Below are 21,628 nucleotides of genomic sequence, written 5' to 3' on the forward strand. Positions count from 1 at the left end.
TAGCTTACAGTCCATACAAAAACAGGGTGTGGGGTGAATTTGGCCCATGGGCAGAATGCTGATATTTAGCATCAAGAATGAGCCCTCTGTAACTCCATGCAAAACTATAGACAAATCTCAAAAACATTAGGCTGTGTGAAAGAAGCCAGGCACAAAAGAATACATATTATCTAATTTTTTTTATAGAAGTCACCAGGATACTTATCCCCATTTCTCTCATGTACTCCAAGCTTGGGCCCCCTTCCTTCCTTCCAAGACATTTATGTATATCCCACCTTGCCTCCCTCAGCCCACCCAGCCCTCATCAGCCTGTCTGGGTTCCTACCAGCCATTATAGCCACCAGGCCCTAGAGAAAAACAGTGGTGAGACCTTGGGTGCGTCACCTACCTCCTGGCACAAGAAGTAAAAAGCACAACAGCATCTGCTCCTGAACAGCAAAGAAAATCATCCACACCACACTGAGCAGGGATGAGACCTGGGCCTGCCCTGGCCATTAAATCAGAGAGGCTTCACGTGAAGCTCCTCCTATCTGGAAATAAACACTAATTAACCACAACTGCCTCTCCAAAGGCAATCACCAAGTTATTAAAACTACCTGGCAAAGAGACGTGGACAGAGACTCCAATCAGGGCGTTGGGGATGTCTCTAGAAGCTTCCTCATTCTTTCAGCTGTCGCCTAGCAGTCCTGAACCAGCTGACCAGGTGGAAGGAGCCAGAGGGATGCACACTGTTCTTCAAGTTGAGCACTACTGACATTTGGAACCAAATAATCCTTTGTCATGGGGGGACTGTCCTGTGCATTTCATGGTGATTAGCCACATGTTTGACCTCTGTACCCACTAGATGCCAGTAGCACTCCCATCCCCCAGGTGGGACAACCAAAAATGTCTCCATAATTGCCAAATGTCCCCTGGGGGTGTGGAATCATCCTGGATAAGAATGACTGGTTTAGCCACAAGGAAATGACAAAGCAATGACCTTGTCCTATATTTCCTCAAGGCAGTATCTTATGGCCCTGTATCAGCCTTCAAACAAGCATTTTGAAAACTGTAAGTCATGCATGGTTCACATCAGAAGTGGCACAGAGTAAAAATGCAGCGTCCTGGCCCTGGCCAGGTAGCTGAGTTGGTTAGAGTGTCATCCAAAACACCAGGGTTGTGGGTTTGATTTGGGGGAAAGTACATTTGCCTTGTAGACAAATGAGAAAACTGGCCAGGATGTGAAGATGGGGAGATAGATTAGAAACCCTCTGAAGACTGCTAATGCAACGATGAGCCCAGGGAACAGTTGTTCATGGATGATCGTACCATTAGAAAACACTTGGATGGGAATTTACAAAGGTGGGATCAGACTGATGGCATCTGAACCCCGATTAGTCTTAGTCATCAGTAAAAGAGAGACATTGAGATATCATATCCTCCTGCTGGAAGCACCACCCGTAAAAAATTTAAGCCAAAAATATCTATGTTAAATCTTGGGGAAGAGGAAGATGACATAAGGGGATACCATCAGCTAATAGCAAATTATGAAGCTCTCCAGGACAAACAACCTGTTTCTTCAACAAATGAATTACTCAACCTCAGTTAAACAAGGTTAAATAGGTGGTTAAGTCTATTGCTTAACAAGGAAAGGTTGTTAAACAGTACTTAAGAAACTCACTAACTAGCCCAGCCGGACATGGCTCAGTGGTTGAGCATCGACCTAGGATCCAGGAGATTGTAGTTCGATTCCCGGTCAGGGCACATGCCCGGGTTGCAGGCCTGATTCCCCCTCGGAGACCTGCGGGAGGTGGCTGATCAATGAAGACTCTCTCATCACTGATGTTTCTATCTCTCTCTCCCTCTCCTTCCTCTCTCTGAAATCAATAAAGATTACTCAAAACAGGCAGATGGGGAGATGTTAACACTGACACTTTTGATAAGTATAATTATGGTATTGCACTTACGTTGAAAAAAAGTGTTTTTTCTTTTGAAGATAAAAACTGGCGTATCTACAAATGAAATGATGTGATGTCTTCCTACTCCTTTAACATCCATTCTGTGTGATGCTAAAGGAGTAAGAGTCTGATGAGTAACAGGTTATTTACAGAGTCTCAAAGAACCTCTCCACAAGACAGTTACAAAGGGGGTAATAGTAACTTTAAAGTGGAGAAACTTGGCAGATATCACCAAGTGATCAAAGTTAGCATGGCTGGTAATGAGACTAATTGAGAAAAACATTACTTCTGTGGTATTTTTGCCCCCAAAATGCATAATACATAGCCTGAATGTAATGAGGAAGCATCAGCCAAACCCAAGTTGAAGGACATTCTACCAAGTAACTGACCTATATCTTTCTAAAATGTCAAGGTCACAAAAGGTAAAGGTTCAGGAACTGTTATTTATTTGTTAATTAATTAATTAATTTATTATTTATTTTTACTGACTTTTAGAGAGAGAGGAAGGGAGAGAGAGAGGGAAACATCGATGGGCCACCTCCCACACACGCCCCACTGGGATTGAGTCTGCAACCGGCAACCCAGGCTTGTGCTCCGACCCACAACCTTTCAGTGCACGGGATGATGCCCAGCTAATTGAAGGAGGCTGAAAAGATAACTGAATGCAATAGTGGTCTGGGATTTTCTTCTGCTATAAAAGTCAGTAATGGAACAATTGGTGAAATCTGATAAAGGTTTGTAAATTTTCTGGTTTTGATAATTTTACTGAGGTTATATAGGAGAATGCTTTATTCTTAGGAAACAAAGTATTTAGGTGGATAGATGTATGATAGATGATAGATGATAGATGATAGATGATGATGATAGATGATAGATAGATAAATAGATAGATGATGATAGATAGATAGATAGATAGATAGATAGATAGATAGATAGATAGATAGATAGATAGATAGATGATAGATAGACAGACTTAGGTAGATGGATGGAAGGATGGATGGATGGACAGGCAGGCAGATAGACAGGAGCCTGGATGCTAATAAGTAGGCATCTGTCCTTACCCACTACCAATTTCCTCTGAAATCCTTTTGTATGAGAAACCCATATATGTGGAAGCTACCATGTCATTCATAATAATGATGGTGAGACTCATGAATTTTTGTTGAATTGGCGGCATAATGCCAAGAGAGTTCAGCTGCTCAGAGGCTGCAGAAACAAGATGCACAATGTAGAACTGTTAATGGCCACACGTGGCTATTTACATTTAAATTAAAGTTAAAATTTAGTTCCTGCATCACACTAGCCAAATTTCAAGTGCCAAGTAGCCCACAATTGGGCAGGGTAGATATGGCATAGTTCCACCAATGCAGAAAGTTCTGAGATTACGGAGTCTAGAATTTTCTTAAACTATGGTCCCAAGATGATGCCTGGAGGCGTTTGGTGAAAAACATGCAATAATGGGGTCACTCCAGACCTACTCAATCAGAATCCCTCACTGCAGAGCCTAAGAATCTGCATTTTAAAGGGTTCTTCCAGATGATTCTGATGCTTCCTAATATCCAACTACTTCATTAGGGAGAAAGGAGGTGAAAGTCATCTTGCATCCCTATACATTGGTCTCTTCTGTTCCAGGCTCTAAGAGTTAAAGTAGATCTTCAGAACAGGATACTGAGGAGGATCAGATGTGACTGTGATCTTCAATCAAGGATTGCCTGGGTTCAAATCCTGACACTTCCACTCATATTTTACATGACGTTGGGCAGTTCACTTTACCTCTCTGTGCCTCAGTTTCCTTACCTGTTAGAGTGCTGATGATAGTGCCTACTCTACAGAGTACGCCAAAACTGTTGCTTTATTTTATTTTCTTCACAGCACTTAACACTTACTGATATGACCATCATTTGCTTTTGCTTTCATTCATCTCACAAACATCGATCACCTACTGTGTGCTAGTCACTGTTCTGGGGCCAAGCAGTGAAGATAGGCACCAATCCCTGCTGTCATGGAACTAGCATTCTAAAGGGGGAGATAGAAAATAATCAGGATGAAGCAAAATGTGTTCCACATTAGAGAGCAGCAAGAGAGGCATATAGGAAAAGAAACTCGTGCATGTTGAGGCCAGAGGCCTCGCCCAGGGTGTGATATTTGAATATAGATCAGAGGGAGGAGAAGAGTCATAAGGATGTCTGGGGGAAGATCATTCCAGGCAGAGGGAACAGCAGATGCAAAGGCCCTGTAGTGGGAACATGCCAAGTGCTGTTTAACATGCTAGGAACACAGTGGTGGAGAAGACAGATGCAATCCTATCTTCAAGGTTCTCATATTCTAATGGGGGAAGACAGATAAACTGTTATATAATACACTGCCAGGTGATAAGCAGGCAAGGAGCTAGACTGAGAGGGAAGGTGGTCAGGGCAGACTTCTACAAGGAGTTGGCATTTGAGCAAAGGCCTGAAGGAGACAGAAGTAGCACGTGGGTACTGGGGGAAATTTTATTGATTCCTGCCTGGCCTATGCCTCTTCCTCCCAATCTCAGCTAGGGCTCAGGTTTCCAAACAGAGGTTGTCTCTGCACTACTGGAGCAAGGGGAATTCCAATGGGGGTGCAGGCCTTTCAGCCTCTGGCTGCTTGCTGCCTGCCTCACTCCTCTCCCACTGGCTGCCTTAGTATTTGTGCTGGTGTTGCTAGGTGAGGCTTCAGCTTGGGGCTCTGTGTTCCCAATCAAACCTTGGATCTTCAAAGGAGCCACTGGGCCCTGTGCCTCTGGGCAAAGGAGTGGGGTGTCACCTTAAAGCTGAGCTAGGTACCACCCCTCAACTGTGTTCCGTAGGGCTTTGCCTGGTTCCAGGTGGGGCTGCCTGGAGCCAGCAGCCCACATTTTCATGGCAAAAAGGGGGTTGAGGATCCTTTCTCTTGCCCAGTAGTAGAGCTAGCAGGATCTCGTCAGCCCACCTGAGTTCAAATCCAGACAGGTGCTGTTCCAACTGGCTGTGTGACTCTGAGGAGCTCACTTAACTTCTCTCAACCCACATCTCCATAAAAGGAGCTTATAGTAACTCCCACCACCTTGTGAAGATTCAGGTCTTCATGCCTGGAAAGTGCTTGGTCAGCTATTTCTCTGGGGAATACTGAGCTCTGGAGGGCCATGTGGGCCCATGAGCGGCAAGATCATCTCTCCAGCTCCCAAGGAGAGACACGTACTTGGGATGGAGAAAGGGGACCCCATCACCATCAGATCTTTCTTTGAAGAAAAGGAAGAAGGCCCCGGACAACTGGCCTCGGGAAATGCCAGCGTTGACCACATTTTCTCAGAAGCCACTGCAATCTTGGTCTGGGCAGGGCTAGGGTAGGGGCACAGAATGGGAAGGCTGACAAAGGGTGGTGAGTTGCCTGGGCAGCAGTCACCCTCCCCCATTCCATCCACCCCCAGCCACAGGGTGCTAATGGGAGAACTACCACCTTAAACCTGAAAAGACAACAGACATCAGAAAGAGAAATTGAACCGTTTATTGGCCTGGGCCCAGCCTCAGACATGGGGCATGGGGGCATCTGGGGAGCTTAATGAGGAGAGACAAGCCCCCAACTGGCTCCTGGCCCCCCAAAGACCCTCCCAGCCCTTGCATTCACAAGAAATCATTTTGAGGCATGAGGTTTCCTTCCCCAAGGCGAGCTGCAGCCCAGCTCTCAAGTGGGGAAATAAGCCAGCAATTACGAAGGGGTCTGTGTGGGCCGGACCCCTCTTTGGCAGCTTCAACAGAGACACAGGACGACAGAATAGCATCCATTCTGGGGAAACATGGTGGGGACAGGGTCGCAGACATCACACACGCACACACACAGACCCTGACAGACACACATAAATATATGTTTGTACCGCAATGACCCTTCTATCTATCCACAGGATTTAGCAAAGTCCTTCTGGGGAAGGTTGTGGGAGAACCCCCACAAATGTCCTCAGCACCCTCACTCCCTGCTCCATTCACTACAACTTGAAAGGAGGCACAGTGGACTCAAGGCTGCTCTGCCTTAGGAGAGCTGTACCTCAGCTCAGGCTGGAGGTGGGAGTAGCCTGGGGGTAGTTGTTTTTTTGGGAGGGTGAAAGGGTCCTGGGCTAACAGCTCCCCAGAATTTTCTAAGTTCCATGCTGTGCTACTGAGAACCCAGAGCCCTCCTCAGTTCCCCAGACAGGTTTTTCCAGCCCTTGGTGATTTCTCTGTGCCCCAAATAGTGCAACTGGCCAATGAGGTCTGAGAATGGGGTTCAGGCACCCCCCATCCACCCTGTGGTTTCCTGGCAACTCGTGGAGTAAAAGGAAAGAAGTGGCCAAAGTGCCAGCTGGTGAAATTTGGGGAAGCTGTGGATTTTGGCCCAGGCAACTGTTAGCTGGGGCTGCCCCAACAGTCAAAGAGGAAGTCGCCAGCCTCTTGGGACAGTGGTTCCAGGGAAGTGGCCTGAGGCTGCCAGGAGAAGATGACAAGGGTGGTAAATTCAGAGAGGAGAGTCTGGCACAGGGTGAAGTCTGGCACAGGGTCAGACAGTCGTGAAGTAAAATCCTTTGTACCAGGTTGTAAATTGCTCCTGCCCTGAGTTCCTCTTGAGTGACTGTCTGCTATTACCCAGGCCCTTTCCTGGTAACCTCAGACCTCCCTGTAATCCAGTTCTGAAGGGATCATGCCAGTCACTGCACTGGCCTCTAGGACTCTGCCACAGCTCTTTGTTCCAAAGGTCAGTGCCTCAGCTGGCCATCCCAGGTATAAAATATTTTCAATATTACCCAGGTCTGTGGAGTGGGCCACCTTGCTTGTCAACCCCACATCTCTGTCTGAGGTCACCTGGCACCTCTCCATGGAGCCCTCTGCAATGGCCTGGTTGTCAGCCCACTTGTCCCTCAAACCACTGTGTTGCCCTCTAGAATCGTGGGCGACGTGGGCATGTGGGTGCCCCTCTCCAGGGAGCTAGAGCTGCAAAGGGGCAGGGGGCGGTGGCGCGGGGTCCCAACCTGCCGTCCTTGCACCCCCACCACCTCCCGGCAGCACTGCAGTGGCCTCAGTACCTCCCGCCGCAGGTCCCGGCTGCGCCATGTGTAGATGACAGGGTTGAGCAGCGAGTTCAGGGTGGCAAAAGCAAAAAAGTAGTGGGCCTTGTAGAGGATAGGGCAGGAGCGCACGGCACAGGCATAGTCCAGGAGGAGGATGCTGAAGGCGGGCAGCCAGCAAACAATGAAGACCCCTAGCACGATGGTGACAGTCTTGAGCAGGGCCAGCGTCTGCGGGCCGGCCACGTCGCCATGACTGGAGCGGACCACGCAGTAGATGCGGACATACAGAACCACGATGGCCGACAAGATGACGGAGAAGATGGTTACCACACAGAGCACATAGTGCTTGGTGTAGAGTGGCAGAACGGTGGAACAGGTCTCGAGGTGGCCCAGGCAGTTCCAGCCGAGGATGGGCAGGCCACCAAGAACCAGTGAGATGAGCCAGGAGGCCCCAATAAGCAGCAGCATGCGGCAGCTCTTGTCGCTGCCATAGAGCTTGACCTTGGCAATGGCCACGTGCCGCTCAATGGCTATGGCCAGGAGGCTGAAGACAGAGGCGGAGAGTGTGATGAAAGCTGAGCCCTCACGGGCAAACCACTGCACTGGTGTCAGCTGCAGCGTGACAGAGCCCGAGAGCAAGGTATTGGCTATAAAGGCCACGCCCGCCAACAGGTCTGAGGCGGCCAGGTTGCCCAGGAACAGGTACATGGCTGAGTGAAACTTGCTGTTTCGGGCGACTGCGATGAGCACCAGCAGGTTCTCTACTATGATGGCACAGCACAGAATGATGATGAGGGCCGAGGCCACCTGGCGGGAGAGTGTCTCCTGTATGTCTAGTGTCTCCTTGGTGTAATTATAGTGCTCCCGGACCTTGGTGGGGTTTAGGTACTCCGAATACAGGCTGCCCATGGTGGGGCTCAGTGGCCGGCCGAGGCCATGGAGCTGTCAGAGCTGCAGAGAGAAGAGACAGACAGATAGGTCAGTGCTATGGCTGCTGCCTGGGTTCTGACTTTGGACATCTATGGGCTGAGTCCCGGGGCCATCACTCCTCACTGAGTTGCCACATGAAGTCAGAATTATCATGATCCTTGCTTTACAGATGGGAAACCCAGAGAAGTTAACTCACTTTCCCAAAGCCTCAAAGCTAGTAAGTGGCATAGCCAAAGAGATCCGCTCCAAAGACTCTGTAACCTCTAGGCTACACTGTCTCTCAGAAGCTCCCCCAAATGGCATGAAGGACACAAAGTAGACTTCCAGAAGCTTTGTCCACCTACCCAGAGGTGGAGCTGTGGGCAGGAACTGGAGGGCTTGCCTCTTTTCTCAAATACACTGGAACCTTGGGCCTCATACCACTTGCCAACCTGGGTCAGAGAGATGCTTGCAGCTGATGGCACCATGCCCTGCTCATTACCACCCACTGCCCTAGATTTCAGACTGGGTGTAACCCTTGAGGCTATGGGTGCTCCCAAGATAAGGTCCTGGGGAGAAACCAGGGCAGCCTTGAGGTTCCAGCATCCTAGGTCACATCATCTTCAAGGACATAGCCCTTGAAGACAATCTAGTGTTCAACACCACACCACCTCCGACATGCTGGGGGATCTTGGGTAAGTCAATCGACATGCAGCCTCAACGTCCTCATCTGTGCAATGGGGAGGAAGCCCACTTCATAGGGGTGATGATAAATCCTGTTGAATGATGCACAAGGTACCCTTAGCACATAGCAAGCACTTAATAAATATTACTAGCTCTCTTCTTCCTGCCACACTCTGCTTGGGACTACATGCCCTCCACTCAATCTATTGGGAAGGGGTGTTCCCTGAGCCAGCCAAGCAAAATTCCCACAGCCTGTTCTCATCAGCATCATCTAGCCCTGCCCTTGGACAGAGAGGGTCCAGAGGGATAGGCAGGGCGCTGGCACTCCCCTCCCAGGCAGGATGAAATCCAGATGTAAGGTCCCTAGAACAAACAGGGTGGAGGCCTTGCTCCCCAGTCACATCCGCTGTGGGGAAGGCTGGGAGGGAATGATGGTATGGGGGAGACACAGGAGACCAGTCTGGGAGGTCCTGGCTCGGAAGGTGGGGCAGCTGTGCTGAAGTCATGTGACAGGTGAGGGGACGTGCAGCCTTGTGGGGAGCAGGAACGGTATTTGTTTCCATGAAAGCCTGAGTCACCCCCCTCTCAAGGAAAACCAAACTGTGGAGGAGGGGGCGGGAAGAAGTGCAGAGAGGATGCAAGGCCACATCAAGGCCTCCCTCCAGCTTAGTGGGGGAGGTATCTCAGAGGCCCCGGTGCAGTGTCCGCCTTTCATGAGGGGAGTCATTTGCTAAATGGGGGTGGGGGATGGGGCACAGGAAGAGCCATCCCCAGATCCCTGGAAACACATCTGCCAAGGCCTGGCAAGAACCATGTGTGTGTGGGTCAGGAGCCACCTTCCAGAAAAGTCTGGTTAGGCCGGTTCCTAGTGAGCCCAGAGTGATGTTGGATTTCCGGGGTCGCTCGGCCATCTCCATCCCTGGCACCCCCTCAGAGAGGTGTCCCAGACCTTGGCCTGACAGAGAAGCAGCTGCTCCCCTTGGGTTAAGGGACATCCGTCCTACTTTGGGAACAGAGAAGGGCTTGTGCGTATCCTCAGGGGCTGCTGCCCTGCCCAGATCTCCACACAGAGGCCCCTTGTTCCCGTGCAGGACAGAGCCTCTGGCGCCCTGATGCCCTCTGCCCGCTGCAGAGGCCCAGGAGCTGGCTTGGCCCCACCAGACCCATTGCCGGGCCAGAAACAGCCCACACCCTGATTGGCTTATTTTCAATCCCAGGGCATTGAGCTATTCACTTATTGGCCTGAGCTTTCCATCCTCAGCATCTGATTGGCCCAGCTGGGAGTGCGCTACAGCTACCACCACTGATCTGGTCCTTTCCAGGAGGCTGGAGCTCACTTCTTTCAGAGGATAATTAAAACTATGTGAAAGTCCCTGGGGAGAGTTTGAACTGCAGTCTGACCGCCAGGTCACCCCGACCAGACGCCCCCAGGCTGCCCTGGCCTACTGGGCCCCTCCTGGGGTTTAAAATTGAGAATCAAGGACCCATCACTGGCCTGGGAAGAACCCTTGTTAGTAGGGCCAGAAGCACAGGGTGTGTCCCGTGGCCACCCTCTCCTTCCCTGAAGTGGGGCCACCACCCTCTCCAGTCAGGAGGCCAAGAAAAAGATTTATAACCACTTCCTGGAGAAATAAGAAATGAGTTCAGCCCTTGAACCCCAGGAACTGACCAAAACATCTGTCTTCTTCCCTGGGAAGACTGGGACACTGCACCCTCACTTTCTGCAGCCCCAGGAGGCTTGTAGCCATCCTCAAGAGGTGTGGCTCTCCTAGTAAGAGAAGGGAAAACTGAGGCCCACACTATTTCATCTTCCCAACTAGGGTTTTGCTAAATAAAGCAGGAGCTTAAGGCAGGTTGGTGCTTTCCAGAAAGAGGAAGCCAGCCTGAGGTTGGGGCTAGCAGATGCATGCTCTGCCTGCTTCTCCTCCCTGTGTGGGTTTCCCAGGCCTGGCTACACACAGGACCTGCCTCCTGCTCACCTTGGCCAAGGCGACCCTGACTCCCTCCCAGTGGCTAAGTAAGAGGTCACTGGGCTCGAAACCAGGGAATGGCCAGGCCTGAAATGGAGCAAGAGGGACAAGTGACAGGGTTTGGAGGGAAGGGAAGAGAAACAGATGGAGACTGTTCAGGGGGAAATTAGGAGAGAGGAAGGCAGGAGGAAGCTCAGTGGCTTCTAGGAGCTCCTCCCCCAAGCTCCAATGAGGCAGGCCATGTGGTTAAATTCCCTCTAGTCACTTACTGATCCCGTGCCTCTTCGCTCTAGGGCAGCCCCCCACCCTTTCTTTTGGTTTCTCTTCAGCTGTCAGGTCACCCTCCTACACTGCCAGTCTCCATACAGCAGCCAGGGGGAGCTCCAACATGTCACTCAGTTCCAAATTCTTCCATGGCTCCCCACTGCCCCAAATGGCCTGGCCCCTGCCCATTTAGCCTCCTCTCACTCTTCCCCAGGGTCATTCCACTCCAACCACACTGGCCTCCTACCGGCCAACCCCACCTCATAGCTTTTGCCCCTGCTGTTCTTCCATGTGCCATGTCCGTCCCCCAAATCCTGAGTAGTCTTCAGTTCCCTGGATGGGTCTCCTCATCTTTCAAATTTCAGTTTTAAGGTCACTTGCTCTGACCCCCAGTCTATACTAGCCACCTTCACCAGGCCCTTTCCATCACAGTATCTTGCTTTGTCATCTTCACAGCACTTGGCAATTTTGAAAAGCATAATTGTACAATATTTCTAGTTTTCTATCTGGCTTCCATAGTAGAATGTAAGTGTCTGGCACCAAGTCCATTTGCAGCCCCTTGGAAATGATACCTAGCATACACAAGGTGCTCAGAAAACACGTGGGATGGCTGGCTGGATGAATGAATGGGTGAACCAACCAACCAACCAACCAACCAACGAAAAACAAAAGAGGCCCCAGTGGACCGGGGAGAGTGGAGGCTCCTAAACTCAGCCCAGCCCCAATCAGCAAAGGAGGCTGAGACCCCCGGGTCTGCTGGCTGCCCTCCCTACTAGACGAAGCCCAGCCCGCCTAGAAAACAGTGACAGGACCCGCCCCCTCCCTCGGGCCACAGTCTCGGCCTCCTTATCTGGCAGAGGAATGTACGGTATCCACACTCCAGGCTTCTGGGGCGGCACCTCCTCTCCAGCGACAGCCAAACGCGCGCGGGACCTCCATATCTACAAGTGGGGTTGGGGGACTCCTCTCCGACCTGCCAGGTGCCCTGCCTCGATATTCCCAGAGGACTTTGGGAGTGTGGTGGTGTAGATCCCAGCCTCAGCCGCACTTCCGAAGCCACACCAGCGTCGCGCCACGAGAGAAACCGTGGGCTCACCGCGTGGTGCCCGGAGCATCTGACTAGAACAGAGTTGGGGGAGGGAGTGGAAATCCCCGGGTGAGTCAATTCGTGCGGGAGGAGGGGGCGAGGTTCTGAAGCTGCTGGGCCCAGGACCAAGCGGGGCCCGTGCCACGCGCGCCTGCACCCACGCCCCATTCCCGGGCCCCAGGGGAAGGAAGAGGCGCCAGAGCCACACAGTCACGTTCCCTTTCCTTCCAAAACAAAGCCACGTTCCCCGCGGGCGGGGGAACTGAAGACTACTTGAGGAAACTGAGGCAGAGATTCAGATGTGCGGATGAGCGACTGCCCTCTTCGTGGGCCCCGCCCCTTGGCTTGGAGGCTCCGCGGCGCGCAGCACCTTTTGCTCAACTCGAGTCAGCCAAGGGGGCGCCCTACCCACCCACGCACTCCCCAAACTCCCCGGGCACGCTGTCCTGCCTCCCAGTCTCCGGCCAAAAGGGCTTGGATTCCGCCTTCTCGGCGCCAACTTCCTGCCGCTGGGTTAGGCGGTGAGCGCAGTCTGGGGGTTCACGGTCGAGGCCTCGGGGGCCGCCTGGAGTCGGGGAGAGGGCGCACGACGACCACCCCCTCAGTGCAGCAGGAGCCCTGCGGCGCTTGCGCGCGCGGGTGAGCCCCAGACCCCCGGCCGGACCACTCTCCCTCCCCCGGCTGGGATCCCTACACCGGAGAGGACCGGACCCGCCCTTTATACCTCCCCCTAGCCGCGCAAGCTCACCTGGCTCGGCGGGCCAGGGTCCCTGCCCTGGCCGGAGGCGTTCTGGCGTAAGCGTTCCCGGGACGGCCGCGGCTGGGGCTAGGGCTGCCCGCCGGGCTCGGCTGCGTCCCGGGGCCCGGGACTCGAACGGAGAAGGGGGGCAGGGAGAGGCGCCGCCTCGGCCCGCCTCGCCCCGCCCTCCTCTCCTGTTTCAGGCGGCCTCAGCAATGAATTCCAGATGTGGCCTGCTGGCCCTAGGGCGCGGGGATGGCGGGGGTGGTGCGCCGGCCCCTTTGTCCGCGCCCCCCCCGGCCCCGCCCCTCCCAGCCCCCTCCCGTGAGAACTGGCTGGCGCTTGACGTCACTCGGCCCCGTGACTTCACGTCCCTCCGGGCCAGGTGGCCTGAACCTGAAACAGCTGTCTCCAAGTACAGGTAGATATACTCTTGGCCCATCCCTGGGACCCTGGAATTGGAGGAGAGCACGGATCCCCTTTATTTACTCAGCCCCTTTATTTAAGGAGCCATGAAGCACCTACTATGTGTCAACGCAGCAAATAGGCATTAAGCACCTATTGTGTGTTCATTTAAAAAATAAGTTCCTACCATGCCCCACGCCCTGTCCCAAATACAGAACTGTTTTTTGCCTTGATAGGATCCCAGAATTCAGGCGCTGCCCCTTCTGTCCTAGCAGACTGGGCGCAACCAACAACCTACCGTGCCCTTTCTGATGTCTGTCCCGCCCTCGCTGTCATTGACCTGCAGGTCCAGGTTGCACCCTGCCTTCCAAGTTGGGGCCAGTCTTCTATCTGGTTCTTGAGTTTCCCCCTCTTTTCCTCATTCCACCTTTTGGGAGGGTACTAGTTGTGAAAATGCATAAATAAGCTGCTTATATGTTTATTTACCAAATACACTAAACACCTGGTATGTGCCAGACACTATTCTAAAGGATGGAGACAAATCAGGAAACAAAACAGGCAAAACTCCCTGTCCCCCAAAGAGTTGATGTTCTACCGGATGTGTGCGGAATGTCCAAAATATTGTAAGAAGAAATTGGTAAATTTCCTGGGAGAGGAGGCTGCTTTCACTCTATGACTCCTTTGTACCTTTTGACTGTTGTAAAGTGCATATTATTGTAATGTGTTTAACTTTTCCAACAATAAATTAAATTAAAATTAAGCCTGCTTGCCTGGCTGGCGTGGCTCAGTTGTTTGAGCTTTGTCCCATGCACCAAGAGGTTGCTGGTTGGATTCCAGTCAGGGCACATGCCTGGGTTGCAGGCTTGATCTCAGTAGGGAGTGTGCAGGAGGCAGCCAATTGATGTTTCTCTCTCATTGATGTTTCACTCTCATTCTCCCTTACTCTCTCTCTCTAAAAATCAATAAAAACATATTTTTTAAAAATTAAGCCTGCTTGATACCCAGACAGTGCAATAAAAGGAAGGAAAAGGGTAGGCGCACTCCTCTGTATGTGTATTATACTTCAAAAAAGCAAAATTATGAAAAAGGGTACATATCTACATTCCCATGTTTATTGCAGCATTATTCACAATAGCCAAGACATGGAAACAACCTAAATGTCCCTCAATGGATGAATGGATAAAGAAAATGTGATATATATTTTTTCATATATATAATTTTCCACTTATATTTCCATATATAAAAAATATATATGAACTATTATCCAGCCTTAAAAGTAGGAAATCCTGTCATTTGCAACAACATGGGTGGACCTTGAGGGCATTATGCTAAGTGAAATAAGTCACAGAAAAAGACAAAAATAGTGCATGATATCACTTATATATGGAATCTAAAAAAGAAAGTGAAATTCCTAGGAACAGAGAGTAGGAAAGTGGCTGTCAGGGGCTGGGGTGGGAGAAATAGGGAGCGGTTACAAACTTTCAGCAATAAGATGAGTGAGGTCTGAGAATCCAATGTGAAACATGCTGACTATAGTTGATAATACTGTATGACATTGAAATTTGCTGAGAGGAGAACTTAAATGTTCACACACACACAAAACACCTCACAAAAACATAGATAAATATGTGAAGTGAGGGATGTGTTAATTAACTCAATGGGAGAAATCTTTCCTGTGTATATATGTATCAAATCACTACGATGTGCCCTTTAAATATCTTATAATTTTATATGTCTATGATACTTCAATAAAGCTGAAATTAAATAAGTAAAAAAAAAAATGCTCGGCCAGGTGTGGCTCAGCGATTGAGCACCGACCTAGGATCCAGGCTATCAGGGTTCGATTCCCGGTCAGGGCACATGCCCGGGTTGCAGGCTCGATCCCCAGTTGGGGGCGTGCAGGAGGCAGCCGATCAATGACTCTCTCATCATTGATGTTTCTATCTCTCTCTCTCCCTCTCCATTCCTCTCTCTGAAATAAATAAAGATATATTTTTAAAAAATTAAAGCTGCTTGATACCCAGACAGTGCAATCAATAAAAAGAAGAAATAGAGGCTGGGCCAACGTGGCTCAGTGGTTGAGTGTTGACCTATGAACCAGGAGGTCACAGTTCGATTTCTGATTAGGGTACATGCCCGGGATGTGCAGGAGGCAGCTGATTGATGACTCTCATCATTGATGTTTTTATCTCTCCCTCTTCCTTCTCTCTGAAATTCATTTTAAAAATATATTTTAAAAAATGGACCCATTGCCATAGCCGCTTTGGTTTAGTGGTTAGGGCGTCAGCCTGCAGATTGAACGGTCCTGGGTTCAATTCAGGCCAAGGGCATACACCTTGGTTGCAGGCTTGATTTCCCGCCCTGGTTGGAGCTTGTGTGGCAGGACACCAATCAATGTGTCTCTCTCACATAGATGTTTCTCCCTCCCTCCCCCCTCCCCTCCACTCTCTCTGAAAAGCAATGAAAAAAATATCCTCAGGTGAGGATTAAAAGAAAAAAGCCCATTAGTGCCTATTACAAAATTAAAATGGAGTGGTCTAGTTTGTACTGAGTGAAACTGTCTTCAACATGTTAAATTGGAAAAAGCACAATGTAGAACATTTTGCATTGTTTGCCTCAACTTCTGGGTGTATTTATAAGAGCTGTATAAATACACACACATTTGCCTGGGGGCTCACAGACTGTCTTTGGGGGAAGGCACAAGACACTCGTTACAGCGGTTAACCTCAGGGAGGGGAGGGTAACAGGTGAGAGGGTGTCAAACTTTTCATCCTGTGCCCTGGGACAGTGTTTGAAATTTTTAGCTTGTATTACCAAATTTTTGAAATTTACAAAGACATGAAAAATCAAATAAAAGATAAATCACCAGACTCCTAGTTGAAAAATGATTCCTGTAATAATAACAAATATAAATAAACAAAACACTGTTAATAATGATATCAATATTATTATTCAACTTATCAACATTAACGAATTTATACTAAGAATAAATGTGGCCCTGGCCAGGTGGCTCAGTTGGTTGGAGCATCATCCCATATACTGAAAGGTTGTGTGTTCAATTCCCAGTCAGGGCACTTATCTAGGTTGCAGGTTCGATTCCCTGTCAGTCGGGGCGCATATGGGAGGCAACTGATCCCAATTGATGTTTCTCTCTCACATCAATGTTTCTCTCCCTCTCTCTCTCTCTCTCTCTTCCCCTCTTTCTAAAATCAATAAATATATCCTCAGGTGAGGATTTTAAAAAGTATTAAAAAATAAACATGTTTACATTATTAATAAAGAAATGCATATTAAGAATATATTAATGCTGCCTGGCCGGGCGTGGCTCAGCGGTTGAGCGTCGACCTAGGATCCAGGGGATCAGGGTTCGATTCCCGGTCAGGGCACATGCCCGGGTTGCGGGTTCGATCAATGACTCTCTCATCATTGATGTTTCTATCTCTCTCTCTCCCTCTCCATTCCTCTCTCTGAAATCAATAAAGATGTATTTTTAAAAAATATGTTAATTTAAAAAAAAATATATATATATATATATTAAAGCTTCATATATGTATATAAATACAGCATATATCTTCATGTAATGCTCTGTGCTGGCTCCAGTGATGCCTCCTTGGTTTCTGCCACCCAGCAGACAGTTCTAACACTGAGCAACATGGCTTTGATACAGAGATAAGGAAAGTCAGACAGCGACTATGCTCCTTTTCCTGAGCCAGATTTCAGTGTCCATCTCAGGTCTGGGCCAGATCTTGGGGTTCACTGAAACCTCAGCAAAATCTCACTGAATTCTCTGCCAAGTCAAGTGTGTTGCCTGGGCAACCTCTCAAAACCAGGTGTTCAACACACAGGGGACAAAGTATAGAGAAAACTGGGTCCTCTTCTCGACAGGAAGCTATCAGAGCGGAAATCTCAGCCCTCTGTGGGGACCTGAAGGCTGGGGAGGAAGTGACCCCCCCCAATTTGCCTGGTCTGGCTCAGCAGTTTGCCATTCTCCCAGGGACCTGGGGGTGGGGGTGATGTCAACGGCACAGACATATCTGACGTCTGTTAGGGAGACCATGACTGCTAGACAACGGTGATGTCCTCAGAGACACAGAAATACACCCACTAGCAACTTCTGTCCCCTTTCTCATCCTCCCACATCCCACTTCTGGGGAAACACAAGGTCTCTGCTGGGTCAGCTGAGGAAACAGGCTGGAGAACTTGAAAACACTGAAGGCCTAGATTTCCTGATAGTCTGGGGGGTGAGGGGAGTCAAGGGGAAAGCTGGGCCCTGCTCTACGGGACCCCTGAGAGAGAACAGTGGAAGAGAAAAGAAATGGCCCTTCTCTTGGGGAGCTATCAAGAAGGGAAAATGAAGGTGAAGAGACTTGGAGCAGCTCCCAGTAGTTATAGGGCCACTGACAAGAACGGCTAATGCTCACACGACACAGACTATGCCGGGTGCGACTATGAATCCTCACAACCCTGGGAGGTGGGGAATATTATCATCATCCCGTTGTTTTAAATAGGCTTTATTTTTAGGGCAGTTTTAAGTTCACAGCAGAACTGAGCAGAAAGTACAGCGGTAGCTCATGTACCCCCTGCCCCCCGCACGCAAAGCCCCCTCCACTGTCAACATGGCGCCACAGACGTGCTTTCGTTACAAATGATGAACCTACAGACACATCATTATCACCCCAAGTCCAGAGTTTACACTGTGGTTCACTCTTGGTGTAGTACCTTCTGTGGGTTTTTTGGTTTTTTGTCCTTCTGTGGGTTTGGTCAAATATATAGTGACATGTTTCCATACAAAATAGTTTCAGTCCCTAAATATCCTCCGTGCTCTGCCTCTTCATCCTCCCTTTCCTCAAACCCCTGATAACCCCTGATCTTTTTTATTTTTAAAGAACAGTTTATTGATTTTTAGAGAGAGAGGAAGGGAGAGAGAGAAAGAGAAACATCGATGTGAGAGTGGAACAGCAATGGGCTACCTACTGCGCAACTCCTACAGGGGACTGAGCCCTAAACCCAGGTACGTGCCCTGACCGAGAATATAACCAGCAACCTTTTTGTGCACGTGGGGATGCCCAACCAACTGAACCACACTGGCCAGGGCACCTTTGATCTTTTTACTGTCCCCATCATCCCAATTTATTTATTTTGCTTTTTTTTTTTTTTTTAATGAACTTTACTGGGGTAACAATGGTTAATATGAATATATAAGTTTCAGGTGTGGGTTTCTATGTTCTGAGATCTGTATATTGCTCTGTGTGTCCACCATCACCCCCATTTAAGGATGAAGAAACTAAGCCCTAGCTGGTTTGGCTCAGTGGTTAGAGTGCCAGCCCGAGGACTGAAGGGTCCCAGGTTCGATTCCGGCCAAGGGCATGTACCTCCATGGCAGGCTCCATCCCTGGCGCCAGTCAGGGGCACGTGTGGGAGGCAACCAATCAATGTCTCTCTCCCCCTTCCACTCTCCCTGAAAAGCATGGGGGAAAAAATAAATCCTCAGGAGAGGGTTTTAAAAAGTAAAAAAAGAAAGAAACTGAGGTACACAGTAGTGGGAGGATTTGAATTTGTTCATCCCCAGTCCTCACCCCAGTCCTGATGCAGTGACCCCCTTCCCTGTCTCAGAAGGTCAGGACAGAAGGGTGATGGTTACTACTCAGGACCACGTGCATCATTGATGAGATATAGGATGTTCTTTTCTGTAATCCAGGTGAGGGGAACCCTCTGATCTCTGATTTTTGTGAACTCCCCCAAATCAGTGAGGCCCAGGCCTGTTCTCAAGCCTCTCTGGGCCTCCACTGTCACCCCACCCCCCAGCTCTCCAGCTCTCAGCTTTTGGCAGGAGAAACTGCATAAAAAGAAGTGTCTGAGACAGGTCCCAACTTTCTCATCATCACCCCGGCACTGGGGGAAGGGGCCCCGGCTGCAGAGAAGCTTTCCAGATGCTGATCTTGGCAGGCATCTCCTCCATCCATGGGCTTGGGGCCCACTTTCAGCTTCAGGGATGGGCTGGGAGGCTCCCGGTGGAGGCCAGTTCCTGCCACGTCTGCACCAGATGCAGTCTTGGCCCTTCCAGCCTGGGAAGGGTGGGCTCTCTCTTCCAGACAAGAGAGGCATGCACAGTGAGGGGAGAGGGGAACACCAGAGGCCTCCTTCTCAGCAAAGCCCCCCCCCCCAGCATAATGGTAATGGCTGACATATATATATACTGTCCTAAACATTTTTCAAATATGAACTCATGAAAAGCTCACAGCAGCTGCCCCAGCTAGGGAATGAGTATACAAACTGCAATCCATCCTTACACAGGTCACTCAGGAATATATTTGGAACCACTAGTTCCAAAAGGAAGGAATTAGTTATGTACAACAACATGGATGAATCTCAAATACATTATAAGAAGGGGCCCTTGACAGCGTGGCGCAGTGGTTAGTGTTGGCTTGCACGCCAGAGGGTCATGGGTTCGATTCCAGGTCAAGGGCATGTACCTGAGTTGCAGGTTTGATTCCCTCCCCTGGTTGGGACTCCTGCCAGAAGCAACCAGTGGATGTGTCTCTCTCACACTGATGTTTCTCCCTCTCTCTCTCCCCCCTCCCTCCTCCCTCCCACTCTCTCTAAAAATCAATGGAAAAACTATCCTCATTCTGTGGGTGAGGGGGAAAAAAATCAGTGGTTAGAACATTGGCCGGTGAACTGAAAGGTCACAGGTTCGGTTCCTGGTCAAGGGCATGTACCTCGGTTGTGGGTTCGATCCCCAGCCCCAGGCAGGGCTCGTACGGGAGGCAACCAATTGATGTGTCTCTCTCACGTTGATGTTTCTCTCTTTCTCTCCCCCTCCTCCCTCCCTTCCACTCTCTCTAAAAAAACAATGGAAAAAATATCCTCCTCCAGTGAGGATTAAAAAAAACGGGGGGTGGGAAGAAGCCATATACAAAAGGCTACACGCCGTATGATTCCATTTCTATGACATTCTAGAAAAGGCCAAACTATAGAGACTGTAAACAGACCAGTAACTGACAGGGCCTGGGGATGAGTGAGGATTTGGCTACAGAAGGGGAGAATTTTTTGGTAATGGAACCATTTTATGTCTCCATTGTGGTGATGGTTACATGACTATATATATTTGTGGAAACTTGCAAAACTGTACACTGATAAGGGAAGACTACTGCATCTAAATTGTATCTTAAAACAAAAACAAACAAAATCCCTCACAGCTGCCTTACCTCAGAAAATAGAAGTATCTCAAACAGAGAGGATTTAATAAAGGATTTAATACACAAATAAGAAACCCAAGTATAAACAGGGTGAGACTAGATATTAGCACATAGGTAGGCCTTGTCCAGTGGGAAATGCTGACAGGAGCAATTGGGAAGAAATATTCTGGCTTCTCCCATCCTCCTGCCTTTCAATCTACCCTCAGTGCCTGCCATTGGCGAAATCTGGACAGAAACCAGTGGACAAGGGAGATGTTGTATGTAGGGGTCAGGGTCAGGGTGGGAAGTGGGTGTCTGAGGGCACACAGGCTCAAGCTGGGCACAGACCATGTGAGATAAGGGCAATTACACCTCATTTTGCAGAAGAGGAAACTGAGGTCCAGTGAGCCCAAGTACCCTGCCCATGGTTTCAAGCCCTGAGGAGAATTTGAATTTTTGCCAAGACTTGATTGGTGTACTGGTTCTGTGTTTTTTTTGTTGTTTTTTTTTTTTCTCCAAATTCCTATTGTGGTTAAACTGAAGGGTAACTAAAAGAGAATGGAAATGACTATGCAAATCAGGCCCATCCCCAGGGGCTGGGGGTAGAGGGGTGACTCAGTTGGATACTCCTCCTCCAGGGGTTGGCAGTTACCCACAAACTGAGCTGCACACAGATGTTTTGGCAGTTGGTAGTGGGGGGCACTTTATTTATTTAATTTTTTTAAAATATATATTTTTATTAATTTCAGAGAGGAAGAGAGAGGGAGAGATAGAAACATCAATGATGAGAGAGAATCGAGAGAATCATTGATCAGCTGCCTCTTGCATGACCCCTATAGGGGATTGAGCCTGCAAGCTGGGCATGTGCCCTGAACTGGAATTGAACCGTGATCTTATTATGAGTCGACACTCAACCACTGAGCCATGCCAGCCAGGTGTTGGGGAGCACTTTAGACAGTTCTCCCCAGTAGGTCAGATCCCCTCAATCAAGCCTACATTCATGCTCTGCATCTCCTGAGGGCTGCCCCCCATATTGCAGCCTTTACCTTTGTGAAAGCCCTTGCACAGCGATGGGGAGGCTAGGAAAGGCCAGATGTTGGGGGGCCCTCCAGCTTACAGTGTGTGCTCCCTAAATTGCTATCATGCTTGTGACAAGCAGAGATCCTTTTTCTTTTTTTTAAATATATTTTTTTATTGATTTCAGAGAGAGGAAGGGAGAGGGAGAGAGAGATAGAAACGTCAATGATGAGAGAGTCATTGATTGGCTGCCTCCTGCACCCCCCCCACTGGGGATTGAGTGAGCGGGTATCGAACTGTGATCTCCTAGATCCTAGGTCAGTGCTCAAACACTAGGCCACTCTGGCTGGGCCAGCAGAGATCCTTTCTGAGTCACAAGGGTGACACTGGAGACAGGGGT

At 49.5% G+C, this 21,628-nt stretch overlaps 1 protein-coding gene across 2 annotated transcripts; it reads right to left on the minus strand.

The window, feature by feature from the left end:
* Positions 1-5,421: 5,421 nt before the first annotated feature.
* Positions 5,422-12,775, minus strand: S1PR2 (sphingosine-1-phosphate receptor 2). Of its 2 annotated transcripts, none has more exons than XM_016207956.2 (2): positions 12,638-12,775; positions 5,422-7,926 (listed from the first exon to the last, which is right to left on the minus strand). In XM_016207956.2, the coding sequence occupies exon 2, from the start codon at positions 7,882-7,884 to the stop codon at positions 6,826-6,828; it is 1,059 nt and encodes a 352-aa protein (XP_016063442.1). In that variant the 5' UTR covers positions 7,885-7,926; positions 12,638-12,775; the 3' UTR covers positions 5,422-6,825. The 2 variants fall into 2 exon arrangements, with proteins under 2 accessions (XP_016063442.1, XP_016063443.1); XM_016207957.2 differs by lacking the exon at positions 12,638-12,775 and adding an exon at positions 8,556-8,689.
* Positions 12,776-21,628: the final 8,853 nt, after the last annotated feature.

This window comes from Miniopterus natalensis, chromosome 4 (assembly GCF_054644295.1).
Source record: "Miniopterus natalensis isolate mMinNat1 chromosome 4, mMinNat1.hap1, whole genome shotgun sequence".
Taxonomy (NCBI): domain Eukaryota; kingdom Metazoa; phylum Chordata; class Mammalia; order Chiroptera; family Miniopteridae; genus Miniopterus; species Miniopterus natalensis.